General features: G+C 35.9%; 1 protein-coding gene across 4 annotated transcripts in view; it reads left to right on the forward strand.

The window, feature by feature from the left end:
- LOC107193720 (centrosomin) overlaps window positions 1–17,573 on the forward strand; it is a 49,696-nt gene that overhangs the window by 25,773 nt on the left and 6,350 nt on the right. For 2 of the 4 annotated variants that reach the window (XM_015583224.1, XM_015583222.1), the window contains exons 3-9: window positions 6,293–6,504; window positions 6,828–6,999; window positions 7,449–7,585; window positions 9,042–9,452; window positions 9,962–10,192; window positions 10,832–11,140; window positions 16,881–16,988. In XM_015583224.1, coding sequence (XP_015438710.1) covers window positions 6,293–6,504; window positions 6,828–6,999; window positions 7,449–7,585; window positions 9,042–9,452; window positions 9,962–10,192; window positions 10,832–11,140; window positions 16,881–16,988 — 1,580 coding nt within the window. Of the gene's footprint in view, window positions 1–847; window positions 1,060–6,292; window positions 6,505–6,827; window positions 7,000–7,448; window positions 7,586–9,041; window positions 9,453–9,961; window positions 10,193–10,831; window positions 11,141–16,880; window positions 16,989–17,573 lie in introns of those variants that run through there. The other 2 variants (XM_015583225.1, XM_015583223.1) reach the window with 2 other exon arrangements.

The raw sequence follows: 17,573 nt of genomic DNA on the forward strand, positions 1-17,573 counted from the left end.
GCGTAACTTCATATAACCATTTTACATGTTGTTTAATTAAAAAACGTGACAGTTTGTAACATAGCATTATTTAATATCTTTTTCATTAATCAAAACATAGTTTTATACATTAAATATAAAGAATTGATGTAGGTTGAATAGTAAAATTGTATCTCCTTTACTATCATTTCGCCATCACTTCCTACCTATGTAGTCGCGTTTTTAACGCTCAAATTACACTTTCATTTAACAACATTAATTTTAAAAATACCAGGTATACACAAGTACATGTATTTCTTTGTTTTTATGTAAATCAAAGTCCCAATTCAATAATGAATTTTTTGTACGCAATTGTTTATACGTTACGTTGTTATTAAATGAAATAAATAAAGTGACAGTATTAGGAACACTGGCAGTAGTTGGGACGTTTACCCTATGAAGTTAAAGTTTCGAGAAAAAAATGTATCGAATTTGAAGCAACTAATTCGCCAAATTCGATTTATCCAGAGAATATGCCAGGCAATTATAAACAATAACGGAGATTGGACAACATACTGATATAAATGCGTCGTAGAGGAAGGGTCAAGCTACCCGAATTCATTGAACTGTTTATGATACCTGCATCCAGATAACGATTTGCCCAGTCACGCTCTTGCTAGACATTGTACTACGTCAAAGCGAACTTCACGAGGGGCAATCCGCCGCTCCGCGTGACCGTAGTTCGACGAATCCTTGAAACGTTCGGCTATAAACCCACCAACGCGCGGTACGATATATGCTTGGAATATAATTTTAACTGCGGGATATTGCGATGTAAACTTTGGCGCTGCTCCGCCATCCTCCGTGTCAGTTAGTGTTTGTGCGCCTGCCGTGGAAAGATCTACGAATCCGTGAGTGGAGAACCGCGAATATTCAGAAACTCGTAGCTTTTAGATTTAGGGGTAGGCTCTAGAGAACAGGCTGTGAAATGTGATCGTGAGGGTGTTCCACGTGGCATGGGATGCGGTAGGTCGCGCTCAGAGGCTTCGACCTTTCCCGACAGCAGCCAGGACAGACCGACACAAGTTCAAGTCATGTTTGGTACGATTTTTTCGTGACTTAAACGAGCCCTTCATTCGCCAAAGTGATTCTTACTGATGAACAGTGACATTTATTTTAAATATGAAAAGTTAAGCACTAATCAAGTGCTTCGGTACTAGAGTTCGAAGATTTAAAAAGTGGTCCCCTTGGCATGTGAATGTATCAAATGTGTTTCTCAGACGTCAAATTGGATACGTATTTTTACTTATGTATATGACATGTATACTTATTTGTATGTATTTCATATTTTGTTGTGTGAACATTAGAACTACCAGTAGATTTCTTATTTTATAGTTACTGAATTCATAAAGGTGCTCTTGTTGGAATTTATACAATTTTATTTGGTGTGCATTTAATATTGATAGTTCTACTGTTGACCCTGTGTCTTATGTCTTATATAATTCACTGTGTAACAATTCATCATTCGTATATTTTGTACGAATTAAATGGAATTGATTTTACGTAATTTTTATATCATGAAGTTGGTTATGGTTTTGCTTTGAGAGGTTGAAGTATTAGTCGACGAGTGAAGTGTTCCGAGAAAAATTAATTTCAGTGACAACTTGACGATCAATAATAGTGCAGTGGATTATTAAATAAGGAGATCGACTGTTCAGATCACGTCAGATTCTCATGTGTTTTTTGAAGCTCGTTTAGTATGATTAATTTTATAACAATTAAGCTTGAAGCTTGATACGCGGTACAGAAAGAACTCATTTTTGGAATCAGATATTAATTTTGGCTACTGATTATGAAATTTGATGGAATTAACAAAGTGTCGAAAAAAATTGAGATCTGTGTACCTTTCAGATTCATTGTACTTTGTATAGACGTGAGTTTATTATAATGACGGGCTTCATTGAATTAATATCGTTATCTGAATGCTGTGACAAGTAATTTATTGACAAACGATGTCTAATCTATCATGAGCACACCTTCAATCTTCCACTGAATGAACGTACTAGAGGTGAGACAAATTTGCAAGGAATTACGTAACACTGTTGCTCTGTCGATAACGCGAGTCTTATCTTCGAAATTATCGACGCCCTCTTCAAAAATGCATCACCTCTTATCTTACAATCGTGATAGTAAATATTGTATGAAACATAAATTTCGAAGTAATTTATAATTTTCGTATGAAGTTAATTAAATCTCGAAGTAAAATGACAAAAGTTTTTAAGTCATAATTGCCCTTAAATAAATACGTGTATATTATTCTTGATAATTTTTAAACAACTCCTGGTTGACAAATAGAAAGTTTAAAATATTAAACTTGAATTTTTAGATATTGAAATTCATGTACGCAATTGACACTTTGACATAAGTGGATAAACACTTAATGAAAGAGAAGTTTCAGGAAAAATTAGTAGTCTTCGTTTGTCCTTAATACAATAAACTTCCTAATACATGAAAGAAGTTCTGCTTTTATGCTTGGAAAATTGTTTAATAAAATAGGAATTTGCATGAACATTCATAGTTTCCAGATCAGAAAATCATCAATCAATTTTACGCCCTTTACACCATTCAGAGAAGAATTAATAATCAGCTGGCTGTAGAAATGTTTACCTCTGCACTACTGAATGTACCCAGTGAACGTTCTCCTTTATACTGAATTGTCCCGCATAAAGAAAGGTCATACCGCGAGCTACCGAGCTTAATAGGCTATATTAAAGCACAAATGGCAGATGCATTTGTATAGTCGGTTCGTTCCTGCGATGCTAAACGTTACCGTCATGATGTTTTAATTTCACTCAGCTTTCCTTTATATTCTAATAATTTTTATTTCGTTGATTCACATAAGGGTTCATTCTACCTTGTCGGTCAAAAAAAAAAAAGTAAATTTTCATGAATGTTTTGTCCAAGAACTAACAAACAGATTTTAATATTTTTTTTCATTAAAGCTTTATTGATTCTTGCTTAGAATCATATTTCTGATATTTTAAAAATATTATTACAAATATCGTAACCATAATAAGTCAAACTCGCAACTCCATTTGACGGAACTTTACAGGAGAGCAATAACACAGTTTAGAATTAATTGAACTTATTAAATTACAGAAAATACGTAAGTTTTTTGATCTTTATTTAATTTACAGGAGCTGCGGAATTATTTAAGAAAATGTATTTATTTTGAGTGCTTTGAATGGCACTAAAATGCAAAATTAACTCAAAAGTGGAGTTATGAGGTTCATTTATTAAGGTCCCGATATATGAATTGATGACGTAAAGGTTTTGCCTCTATGAGAACGCAAGGACCTTGCGGAAGTCCTCCTGGGCCTCAATGTGATCCTAGAAAGATAAAAATAGAATGATTATGTTATATAGGAATCTACACATAAACTGAACTACAGTTAAACAGATATCAACTATACTTTTCGTTTAAAACATGAACAAATACCGAAAAATAGGACCAAAAATCGAAATTTTTTTTTATAAGACTACCATTTTATAAACACTGTTGATAAATTATCAGTTCTAGACCACTTTACGTGTACATCCCTATAGAACATAGTGATTCTATTTTTATTTTCGTTAGGATCACTGAGACCCACAACGACTTCCACAAGGGGCTTGTGTTCTGTCTTGTGAAATGTTCCAAGAATTGGTGGGGATAATTTCGCCTCACCTAAACGGGGTAAAATGAGTCTGTTCAACGGGCACCGTTGTATTCAGCATCAAAAAGGCTAAAAGTCTCTACACGGGACCTGATTTATCTCTAATATCATCGATTGTTCAATTAGTCCCAATGTTTTCTCATCCCGCTGCGCCTACATTCCTGACGCGGCTGATTGGACGGACAGACGCGTTTCACCTTTCGCGAAAAGAAAGAGAACGACAGGGGCGGGGAGACACCGAAAATAACGAATAAGAGAGTCACCGAAAGGAAAAACAAGGAGGCCTTGGAAAAATGTTGGTCTAACGACGCGAAGACGGTGTCACCGTGGATAGCCTGAAAGGTTTAACGGCGCTTGGTGACGCGCCAGAAAAGATTTAAAGGGAGCAAAGACGCGCTCGGCGTCAGCCTAGCATCGCGAAATTGGCATCAGTCACGTAGCTCGGATGAATTCGAGAATAGGATCGATTCAACGGTCAATTATTGCAACAAGCGCACCTGGAGAAAAACGATGCACGTTTTGCGCCGTGTCTGCTGCGCTAACCGTGCGCGTTAGTCACGAACGCACGACATGGCGGGTCCTGTCCTTAAGTGGGACGTAATCACCGCGTGACTTATCTTTTGTTTCGTGTCTGCAAAGTCGTGCATGTGTTACGGGCTGCTTTGGACAAAGTAAATCTGGATTTACTAATGGAGATAAATAAGGTAAATTTGATTTACTTCTGAATCGGTGGACACGAAAATGAATCTGATGTACAGGGTGTTCCACCTAACGTGAGCACTTTCAATATTTCACTTGTTTTTGAAGATACAAAAAAAGGCGAGGGAATAATGTTATTTATTAACAAGAAGCTGCCAAACTATTCAAAATCGCAAGTAATTGTAGGTGATAAGTTCAGATTTTTCGATAATCATGGGTCGTCCACCCAAAAGATTATACTTTCAAACAGATTACATATTACACTCGTCTATTGTAATTTCTATAGCGAAACAATTCATTTCCATTTCATTACATGACAATAATTAAGTTCGAACACAGAAATAATAAAATATAGTATAATTTTAAAAGTCAAGAAAAATACATAGGATTAACATTTGTTAGCATGTCCCTTATAAAAATATAAACCTCAATATTTTTATTAATATCGTTCGTTTAATTAAAATGACTAGCAATAAGCAGTAAATTTAATTGCTGTATCACCTTACATTAGTGTTATTAAAAGTTTTGATTTATTTTCACCAAAAAAATCTCACTGATCGATCGATAAAACTTCGTAAGCATACAATAAAAAAATTATATTTCCATTTTTATCATTAATTTTCTTCATAGAAAAATAGGAAATCTGAATTCCATGCATTGCTAGAAGCTCCTACTAGACCGTTCCTAGCCAACAAGTTACTTATCTTTTATTACAATGAAATGTTTCTTATCACTGTTACAAATCGATAGAATCCACGAACTATTTATGAACGAAAAATTAAATTGAATGTCCTGATCCAGGGCCCCAAGTAACCGCGGCTCGTCCTTTATTTCCATCACGCGATCTCGAGCACGCGAGCGTCCAACTTCATCGATAGCTCGTCTTTTATCCACGATCTCGCGGCAATTCGGTTAGGTTCAATCAGGGGGCACGGGTCAGGGAGCTGGGAACTGTCGCAGTCATAAAACGTGATCGCGCAAAATTTGAGTTCTCATGTTTAGCACGTAAATGTTAAAGGTAAAGCTTGCGGGCAATCAGGATCAATGCAATCGCAATTGTTGTTCCCTTGATTGGACCGGTCGGATCGTCGATTAGGTTATTCGCGCGTCGGCGCCAGGAGAAAAATTTCAGGCGGTAAACAACAGTTGGAAGTCTCGTTGACATTCTCCCGTTAGAGATGACTTCAGGGAAGCTTGTGCGCCGACGATAATACCTGATGGTATTGGGTTAACACCGTCCGCTCTACTAATTATGAAAAGTAAGAGCTGGAATCGATAATTGAGCCCCTGAAACCAGTAGTGGTGTTTTAAGTCATTAAATATGCTTTTGAGATGTTTTGAAATATAGAATAAATCTTGTAAAACCTTCGCCTGATTTGGTATACTTGTATGAGTGTATCAGAATGTACTGATATAGATGATATTGAGATATCAACACCACTTCTTGAATTATTATACAGTGAGATTATTTATACACCATTTATGCATAAGATAGAATGAAATTGAGGTGTGAATCAATTTTTACTGAAGTTTAGTCAATATCATAGGAAAATAAATTAAATTTTGTCAAAAATTGACTTGCATCATAAAGGAATATTTTAATGTATACTGACGTGCAAACTTTGCTTTTGCTAGAGGAAAAGCTGGCGTAGGGGAAGAACATCTTACCACTTGGTATCGGGAATTATTGAAATTTATGCCAAATTAACATTCGATGTAACATTTATTTCAGTACTTGAAATAAATTTTCTCAAGTGGTAGGAAGTTAGCCTTAGTTAGCCCTACGCCACTTTTTCCCCTATCGGAAGCAGAGTTTGCTCGTGAGGGTACAAGTTAAACAATTTCTTCCATTAACGCAGCGAAGTAAATATTTTGTTGGTGATTGACGCATACCTAAGGTACGTATTTTTGTGTTTCAGGTACAAATGCAAGGTCACCTGGCAAAACCTCCCCGGCGGGGGTGATGGGAACCAGGGACAGAGGGGGTAGAACAATGAAGGATTACGAGGACCAATTAGAAGCTCTCAAAAAGGAGAATTTCAATCTAAAACTACGGATCTATTTTCTGGAGGAACGAATGGGCATTACGTCGGTAGATGAAAATGCGATAAAGAAGAATATTGAATTGAAGGTTCTTATTTTCGAAATGGTCTTTTCTCATCCGTGATTAAAGAACTTTGACAGTACTATAATACTTTGTAACCGAGTACTAATAATGATTTAGGCATTAGGAAAGATAACTGATTAATTGCTAAGCAGAAATTCAGATTTATAATATAGACTTATTAATTTGGTATATTAAGAAGAATTTGCTCTTACAATATGTAACTATGCCTTATTTTGTCCACAATTTTCTTTTATTTATGTAGATTCTTTTATATATGAATGTTTCAGTTTTTTTTGTTTTATTACTACAGTTTGAGATAGTTAAAGAGAAATTCTTGTGATTATCAGGTCGAAAATGAATCACTGAGAAAAGAATTGGTTGAGAAGCAGGAACTTCTCAGTCAAGCGGCCAAGGCGATTCAATTAATTGAAGAGCAGAAAGAAATATGCTCGCGGAATGAGGCTCAGTACCAGCAGTCGCTGGAGAACGAACGGGAGAAGGTCCGAAAACTTGAGAAAGGTTAGTAAAAGAATTAAGAAACGTTATTATCTGAAGCCAGTAAACTTTTCGAACGATAGGAAGTAATTTTACGGTAATTATATTCAATTTAATAAGTTACGGAAATAATTTTAAAAATTCACAAATCTTGGTTAATTTTTTTTTAGTTCGTTGTATTTTAGGCAATCCCATATATGTACTAGGAATACATAAATTTCCCGTCAAACAACAGAATTCAGTAATGTAAATTGACTGAAAAGAAAAAGTTGCAAATTAAAAATTATAACGCAACATTGGTCTTTAATGGGTTAATGAGTTTATTACGGCGTGTTATATCACTTCGATAATTCTCAGTTGTAACTAAGTCACTGCTTCGCTAAATTCCACCTTTGATTTATCCCCCACTGCGTTTCGCGAAGCTAATTTATTCCCGGTGCGATGACACGTTGTGCTTCTTTCTGTCACGACAGAATTAGCGGAATACCAAGAAAAGGCAGATGCGTCCTTATACTACAAGCAGGCATTCGGGATCACGTCGGAAAAGGCAGTGGATACCGAGGAGAAATTGCGACAAATGGAAGAACTTGTCGCGTCCCTGGAGGCCGAGGTAAGAGAATGTTGACACAAAGTCGACGAAGTATTAGTTTAATGTGCAACTTTTGTCAGTTTTGCAACTATCATTTATCCCTCGCATAGCCGATCATCTGACAGTAACACAGATGGTGGTTCAATAGTAACCCATATCACAATGTTTATTATACAGGGTGATAAAAAAGGGTTTATAATTTTTAGCATAGATAGTACTCGCCAAATAATGAAAAAAATTCCTAATAGACGTAGGTCGAAAAATTAATATTGCATTTTCAAAGTTATAAACAATTTTTCTTCATATATAGATGACCACAGAAGAATACAAAAAAGTTTTTCGAAAACATTGAAGAAAATTTTGAAACGTTCAGATATCCCATGGAGTTAAATGCGCTACAGATAAAGAATTAAGTTTTTCCACTAGAACAGGAGCTGATAAGCAACAGTGTCCTACTTATTTTATCTTTTTACATGTATCATCTCAACGTTATCGTTGGTCATTTCCTTCAACGACCGCGAAAAGAACCCGCACCTGATAAGCGGGCTATCTTCGCTGGGAAAAAACGAAAGAAATTAATCAGTTCGCCCCTGCTCGTCGACGGGTTCACTTCGTTATCGTTTTTCGTTGTTTGAATATTTCAGGCTGTTGTTTTGCTTGTTCTGGAACGGAAAAACAACAATAACGCCATGCGTTCTTTATCGTTTGCAATTAATTATGTGCATAGTGTTGTTTACGGATATCACGTTTTAATTATCACACACGCTGATACGTGACAGATTATCACGTTGCATTTATTGGCCATTTTTCCGGGTTTTTCTACAATTTGAAATACATCTTAACGTGCCTCGAATAATTCACTTTGCACGATTGTATTACAGATTTCGTTAAAATACTTCGGGTTCATTGACTTACAGTTGTTTTTCAAGCGCTGTCACGCATGAGACATGTATTTTTTATACTCTGGACTTTGAATCGCAAATCAGACGTGTGTTGCATAATTATTAATACTATATATGCATAAAATCCGCAGTACATTAATTATTCAGTGGTATTACTAGATATTACAGGGAAAGCGATTAAATACTTTCATTTCTAATACCATTTGATTAACGTTATCCCGTAAATCTGATATTTCGGGTAACGTTGAACAATATTAATTGTAAAATAAGTTCACTTCTTTAGATATAAACAATTTCAATGTAATTGTTCTATCAGCAGAACTCGATATTATAAAACAAGAGTAACGTAATTTTAAGAATTTAAGATAGCATGAAACACGTTACATATTAATTATCCTATCAATCTAATTCCGTCTTATAACATAAGGGGGTAAGCAAATCAATTTATATTCATTCTTAACGTACTTCTAAAAACTTGAGGTTCGAGGTAACACGGGACACGTTAATGGACAGTTAGCTGTACCTCGAAGTATGAACAATAGCATCCTGATTATTTCGTCTCGTGAAAAACACAGGTGGAGCAGGTGACGAGCAGCTTGAACGAGGAACGTAACTGGACACAGGAACTCGAGACCGAGAGGGATGAGCTCAGGGAACGTTTGGAGGCGGAGACGCGTTTAAGAGAAAACTTGGCCGCTGAGAGGGTACAGGACACAGAGGCCCTGCGCGAGAAAGTCAAAGAACTGGAGGAAGATCTTCTGAAAAAGGACATCGACGTTCAGAAGTGCCGAAACGATTTGGTCGAGACGAGACGAGTTACTAAAGAACTTAACGCACAGCTGGAGAGCAAGTGTCAGGCGTTCGACGAGCTGAACGAAGTTGCGGAGAAACGAAAGAAACAAGTCGATCAGCTAAGGGTGTCTATAAAAACTAGAGACGACGCCCTCACGGACCTTAATAACAAGAATCGTACACTGCTTTCTCAGGTGATACATCAATTTTTTTTTTCTATCGTTAATACTTTACTCAGTCCTTTCATTGCTGATGGCGTCTTTAGGCGTTCAGAAAAAACTGTCCATAATATGTGGTTAGTGTCTATAATCGCTCAAATAAGTCTAGTCATAGGATCTATGTTCAAAACATGGGTTTGGTATTGGTGCTGCATTAACAATAAAATTGCTGCTAAACGTTATTTGCAAATTTTTATATAAAAATGTGTTTACAATTTTTTATTTAACAACGCCGTGGATTTTATAAATTTTCTTAATTTAATATACTCCACGTTTACAAGTTTGGAGAGGTTTTTTTCAAATTCAAATTAACAATAACCACAAATATGGTATTTTATAGCAAATTCTGTAACTAGTGTTCTTATTTCAAACACAGAGCTCTGTAACAACCAGCATTATCAACGTGAAAATAAATGCCGACTACGAATGTTAATTGACCGTTCGCGAAAGGCTTTTAATCATAGTCGAATCGATTTTGATTACAGTTCGAGAATGGTTACGCCAAACGATCAGTACTCGCCAGTTCGTCGACGACAAAATCAATTGAAGACCCGTTACAGTCGAGGCTAGGCCAGAAGATAACCAGCGCCGAAGCTGTGACGAAGAGAGAAAACACTTGTCTCGATTGGGAACCGAACAGAGAAAGGTCATCGAGAGCGAAATCACCAACTGATACCCTCTCCGGAGAGACGAGATCCGTAAGAGACCTGAAGAAGGTTTGCACTACTTATAAGTTGCTTTACTATCGAAATACAGCCATTGATATCACCGAATATGTGATTCTGTACAACAAAAATAAGCCAAAAGTGTGCAGACAAGTTTTTGATAAAAAGTTGCGATTTTGAGAAATTCAATTTACATACAGTAGAAATTCGTGTATCAGACGGTTCAGATAATTGAAACGTTAGTGGCGTTAGCGGTGCTGGCAAGGTTCTTCACTATTAAAACTCCGTTTTCTCTAAAGTGGAATTCCTTGTATTGCATATTTTCTGTTTATTATTGTACATTGAATTATCAACTACATGGGCCGTTATAATTAACCAATGCAGAGACCCATGATTAATTTTTTTCTGCGATTGTTTCATTAAGTACACATTTTTCTGGCCATATACATTGTGTGTGGTTAACCACATGTAAAATTATCTAGTTAAAGTACACCCCATATATCCTGTAGGTTACATCTACTTATACAAATTAGTATAAATAGTGTTAGTATAGCAAACAGATACTTGAGTAGTAAGTACACTTCGTTGTGAACACATTTATACTTCTTACCCAACCACATCTGTCAAGATCATCTAATTAAACGTATGCAAATTAACACAATACAGTTGATTTATTTTTGTACTGTACAGGATCTAGAAGAGAAAGATACCGAAATAAAACGTCGTCAGGAAAAGAATAAGCAACTGGTACTGAAACTGTGCAACATGCAAAAGCATCTAGAAACTGTAGATTATAAACTGAAGAAGCTAGAAAGTGACCACGAGAAGGCGCTCAAGACCATCCAAGGCTTTATGGAAAGACAACAGCAGTTGGAAAGCAGCAAGCTAATGAAGGAACAGAAGATCATGGAACTGGAAATCGAGCTGAGTCGACTACGGGAGGGCGAAAGCTCGAAGCCAGGAAGGGACAGATGGGACGAGCGTGATCCCAGCAATCAGGTCGACATCATGATTTTTCAACTCTGCTCCACTGTCTCTGCGTTTCTGAATAACGATATAGTCACCACAATTTGTTCCATTGCTGTAACTTTCTCGCGACGAATGACCACTATATTGACCACGCGCAAAACTATTCTTATGTCACAATTCCTTAATAATTTTTGCAAAGACGTCACATTTTACGATAATCAGAAGCAAACTCTGTGCGAACTAAGCGCGGATCTGACCTAGATTTTCCTTCATTTTCATTGACACTTAGCTACCATCGTACAATTCATGTAAAGGTCGATTCTTAAAGGTAAATTGTTTTAATACCTATACGAATTCAGAAACACAAAGACGACACTTGGATCTTTGCAATGAATGCCGCTTAGAGAGAAAACATAGTCGCGGAATGACTTAGTATTATTAAACGTTTCTCTTTCTTTCAGAGACACTGAACTCACCTAACATCTCTTCTACTGCTACTTTTCTGCTTTACTGACAACATCACTTTTACTGCATGACACCTATCGCCTTGGGGTACCGTTCGCCATTTTTTGTTTTGTTTATATATTGACGATGAACCGAACCATCGCGACAGCGTTCATTCTGCACACTTTTACCAGACTGGACTAGAATTTTTGCACGCACGGGTCGAGAGAAACTTTTAGCCATTGCTTGTCCTCGAGTTCTAATAATTATTTTTTTTTTGTATGGATTTTTTTAGTTCTAATGTTTCTTTTTATTCTTATTGTTTGCTGGATTCCGTCCAATTCAGGGGAACATTAAGCGACCTTCTTTTTCACTTATTTCTTTAATGTTCTCTGTTAGGAAATAACAGAATTTTATGCGCACGTTTATGCACGGATTTCGAATTTTTATGCATGTCATGCGTGGGAAAGTACACTTGTGGTACTTGCAGTTATAATCTAGATATATTTACTGTAGATTATAAAATGAAGTACAGTTACTACACAGTTTATAATCTACAGTACAACTTTGTATACAGTTACTGGTTATATGTACGGAGACAACGTAGAATTTTGTATTTACAAAATTTATTTAAATACATTTAATGGTCGTAAATTTAGAATTGTAATACACTCAGATACATATAAATATAACCAGTTCTGTACGTTGTTGTCTAGGATGAAACTAGCTTGAATATTAATGAATTTTTGTATAATTTTTTACAACGTTCTCGTAACTAATGATTCTATAAAAACACTCTACATTGCTTTATGATAGTATATCTGAACCCTGAACCATTTAACCACAACACATTCTCACTTCTTCCAATACAATACCTAATTGAGTATTATTTAAGACAATTGCTAATTGATGGGGTAATCAGTAATTAGTTGTTAAAGTTTACAACGAATAAATAAGTGATTCACTTTGCATCCACCAATTATCTAATTGTCTAATTTGACTCTAGATGCAATTCTTGAACATTAGGTACTTAGTTCGAAGAGCTGAAAGTATGTAATTTATTTTATGTATTGTTTTTCTGTATTAAGAAAATTTCCCATATCTGATTCATTTATTTACTACAGCAAAAAGACTTTTGTGTATTTCTTTCACTTTCATCAAAATTTCCTACAGAGTTACATAAAATCTGGAGAAATCTGTTTATTACACAAGACACTGAGTGGTTCCTCAATTATACTCTCAGATGAGTCTCCATGGACCAGTCTATATATAGTTTAATTGGGCTCCAGTCCAGATCTTTAGGTTCCAAGGTCTTTCAAAATCCAAGCTTGCTCTTGATTTCTGACCTGTGTATTTGCTATGATCCGAGTTCTTTTACTATGTCAAGACAAAATTTATAAAAGTATCTTATGGATACCAATGCAATGATAGCATTTAGGATTTGGTATCAGTTTAGGTATAACACTTTATTGTCACTTTAATTCTTCGTTTACACTATATTGAAGTAATTGTCACAAAATTGACTGTGGAAACAAATTTTATTATCTCTTGCTTGCCTACAATATTTAATTGCCTTACGCTGAAAACGATGAAATTGCTTTTCACACAAAAGTAAATTAATACCCAGGTAACACATGACGCCTTAAAGACGATTTAAAGGCGCCTTAGACCTAAAATAGCCGTAAAATAGGTGTCCTTAAAACGTCTTATGCTATCTGGATATTGTTAGCTTACAAAATAGGCGTGAACTGTACCAGTTCACTTTTCTATGTTAGCATGAAAATTCTAAAGCACTCAAACAGATGGTATCGATCTCGTATCTTCTCATCTAGAGGAAAAGTCAGTTCATTTATTTATAGACAACTAAACCGCGCGTCTCTTGTCAAACACAGATACAGTGACATCTGTAAATCAGTCCATGGATCTCAAAGTTCCTGTAATCTCGCTCGGGTTTAATTTCATCGTCTTTCATTGCAACGTCATTTAAACGTCTTTGATTTAACGAGGAAGTACGACATTACTCCTCAAACAAAGCACCCCATATGTCGATAGTCTTCAGACGCCTGAAGGCCACAGTTCAGGACACTCGACGTTCATCGTCTGCCATTAAAACCGACCCACGCGAATTCCATGCTAAACGAGCACGAATTACCGATGGTCGAGCACTTAATAAAATCGAATGAAGAGAGTGGCTACTTGCTAAAGATCGGGGGATTTTCGTGGAACACCAAGTCCCCCCGGCTGCATGGTATCTCCGAGCCACCAAACCGAAGACATGCCTTTCGTCTAATAATAGAGACAGCCTGCTCGCGAAGTCTGCACGATCGGTTCTCGGCAGTCTTCGCACGAAAATTCATCTCGACTGTACCCAACCACCGTGGTTACCCTCCACGACGAACGACAATAACAAAAAAAAGAAAAAGAGAAAAAAAGAAAATAAAAAGAAACAATTAAACTTCGATCGACAGAACCCCGATCAGGAGACTCGAGAACGCATCGAGAAATCCTTTTCTATATCTTTTCCGTTTTTTCGATAGAAAACGACTCGTTTCGATATTATACGAAAGAAAAAAATAGGTGACGATACTTTACGGTTTGTTATTAATTTTTTCTGATTTTGCAACGAAGTAAACGACTCCCCCCGACGAGATTCAAACGGAGAACACGTGCGACAATTTTCACGAAACCTAGCTGACTGAGCGACGAATTTTTCGCGATCTTCCGATTCGATGAGAGGAGAAGTGCTCGGAGGTCGATTCGAAGATACACGCCGGTTTTGTGCTTTCACGGATATTCGCCAGTGCTAATTGTATCGTAGCATTTAGCGTCGAGTACCGTTACAGATTTGATTTGCATACGTTACACCGAACGGATATCGAACAATCGATAACGATGTTCTCCTGTCTGTGTGCCTCGGTGAGAATGGAGGTAGGTGATGTTATCAAGCGTTTTTTTTTTCTCGGAGGAGGGTCTGTGAAATTGCACGGTGTTCCGTAATTTCCAGTGTAATTAACGTGCTAGCAAGAAATTCTTCATATGAGGTAATTTATAAAAATCTAGGTTTAAAATAAACAGCCGTCACGTTTATTCGTAGAATCATTTTTGAAAATCGAAATAGTGAAAATTATAGGCAATTTGTATTGAAATGTTTGGCAGATCTTTAAGTGATTAGGAAGCCACTGTAATGGATATGCTCGGGTATCTTTGGTTTTTCGAGTAGAATTTTAATCGCATTAAATATATTATAAATTTACACTTATGTTTATAAATACAAAACAGATAAGAACAATGGATTGTGTTGAAATTCGTGTATTTAAATTTTTTGGAATCTTATGAATGGATAACATAGATAATAAAATTGAAAATTGTTCTGTTTTTTAATGAGGTATCATCCACATTTCGATTGTTCCAAGAATTAGGAATTTTTAAATCCATCATGTTTTGATGATTTTGTATTTAATTATTGTTATATTAAATAGTACACTAACTAAAAATAATGATACTTTATAATTTATAGTTAGTACTTGTAGAAGTACCTCAGTACATTTATTTTTAATTTAGTACAGTATAAACTAATCTGTGACACATATATGTATAGGCTGGTCCGTTGGAAACACAATTGATTATTTGTTTTGCTACTGTAGATTTGAAAAAATATTATATTAAATAGTTTTCTAAAATGAAAGATTTGTTTTTATCTGAAGAAACTCGTTTACTCTTCAAAGAAAAATTCAACAATATAAGTACTGCAATTATCTTGTGTACTGTATAACAACGAAAATAAAAATTCTATAATAATGAAGTCTTAATTTTTAAATATTTTCTAAATAAAAGGGTAGAAAATGAATTTGTAATGTGTAATAACCTGTGAATTAAAATATATCAATTCTCAATGTTGCCTTTGATTTTTCTAAATGAAAACTGATCCTTAAACAGGATTACTACATTATGGTTTAAAGCTTTGTAAATATTTCAAGAAAAAATAATTCATGATTATTTCCATTATTTTCATAAATAATATGTCTGTCTGAAGATTAGTTACAACGTTTTCAATATCTTACGCACAATAAATAATAAATTTTATTTTGCGGATTACCTTGTATTTTCAATAGTTGCAACACGATAAATTCGTGACTCGTGATTATGTTTATAAGTTTAATCAGTTTCCAAAACTAGAAAACTATAAAAATGAAATCTATTTGACTACATCACCGCAAGACAATATTCCCTCTCTATAGTCTCACTAGTCGGGACTGGTAATGCGATTATAGAGAACAGAAGGCACAATTCTGCAATAATTTCATTGGTTAAAAATTCATTTATGGACTTTGTTCTTTCCCCTATTGTCATCTAATTCTGTGACATAGTGGGATTACAATGTGATTATGAAGAGCTTAACAAAGCACGATTATAGAGAGGGAATATTGTATTTTCTGTCCTACACTCTGATTAATTTATATAATCTTTTCTCTATATCATCTTCATTCCTCATGTGTTACCCAAATAGTATATTACATCTTGCAGTCGTTACTGTTGAGGCTTTAGGTTGTCAACAGTGTCCTTTTGGAAAAACAATCCAAACAATACTACTATTTTGTACTATTCGACTGTACTATTCGATCCCTAATGAAACTGTCCTCAACAATGTCAAAACATTGAGACAATTTCTTTACCAAATTAAGTCCCTAATAGCTCATTGCTACACCACGTCTGTTCCACCGTGGAAGAGCTTTGTCAAGAAAAGTTTCTCGATTTTTATATCGTCCACTGATACAATAAAGAGTTATTTTTTCAGAAGAACACAGTTTACATCTGAAACTAACGACCGAAAGTACGATGCCGGGCCATGAAAGCCTCGAATTTTCTGATATCTGCTCTACATTTAAAATACGGATTGCATCTACAGAACGGCGGTAGAGTTAAGGTTGAAAGAATTAAAGTCACAAACTCGATCTATGTTTTTTCTTTTAGGGGCCAGATATCGTTACCCTTGTCTCGCCGCGCAGTTGGTCAAGAAAACCGAAAATCTAAATCCCCCCCTTCTGCACCCCCATATATCACGATCAAAAACTCTACACGATGTTACGTAGCATGCAATGACCACCCGCTTCGTCCCTCATACACCACTCCTCCCTTCCCATTATCGTGCTCTACGGGGTTTCCACATGCTCCACCGAAACATTCAAATCCCCCTTGTCGTTTAACTCGCACGCATTTATAATTATGTACATACACCATATGTAATCGCCAACTTGTTCTACAAATAAATCGTTTCGCCGATTTATTGCCGAGTTTCATTCACGTGAACAATACTTTATATGTGCAGCAACGATTCGACGAAATGGAAGCGAAAATAAACGACCTACGAGACCAAATAGCGACGATCAAGGCCGAGAAGAGTCGTTTGGAGACGCAGATACAAGTTGAATCGCAGGTAATTTTCGTTTTTATTTCTGGGACTGAACGAGGCCGAACATTCTGGGAAGCATGTAATTTATACGAGTGCTGCAATTGGCTGAGATGTATAAATTGTCGGTCGCAATGATTCATTACTCGTGTGCGATGTTTGGAGCTCGATTGCTGAGGCAAGTGAAAGTAGCTTTTGTTTGCCAGGTTCGTTACGATGTTCAAACTGAATCAAAATTACTAGGTAAAAATATTATGTTGAAATGTAAATTTTAGTGCAATGAAAATAGAATTTGTAATACAATAATGTGGTTGTTGCGACCCAATGCAGGTAGGCGATGGTCGTAACGCTCGTCGCGTTTTGGGCAGTCAACACGGTCACCAAATTGTCATAAACAGAGATTCCTGGACATCATGTGTAAAACATTCATGGTCCTTAAAACTGTTCCTTATATTTCGGCGCTGTCTTCTAGGAATCCAAAAAAGAATACATACATCAAACCCCACTTTTTCCAACTCATACTGCCACCTCTTGAACCACCTACACCAACCAAAATTCTGCATTTTCATTCATTCATCAGAGATGAATTCGATACGCAGTCGTTAATAAATT

This window comes from Dufourea novaeangliae, unplaced genomic scaffold (assembly GCF_001272555.1).
Source record: "Dufourea novaeangliae isolate 0120121106 unplaced genomic scaffold, ASM127255v1 scaffold25, whole genome shotgun sequence".
NCBI classification, from domain to species: domain Eukaryota; kingdom Metazoa; phylum Arthropoda; class Insecta; order Hymenoptera; family Halictidae; genus Dufourea; species Dufourea novaeangliae.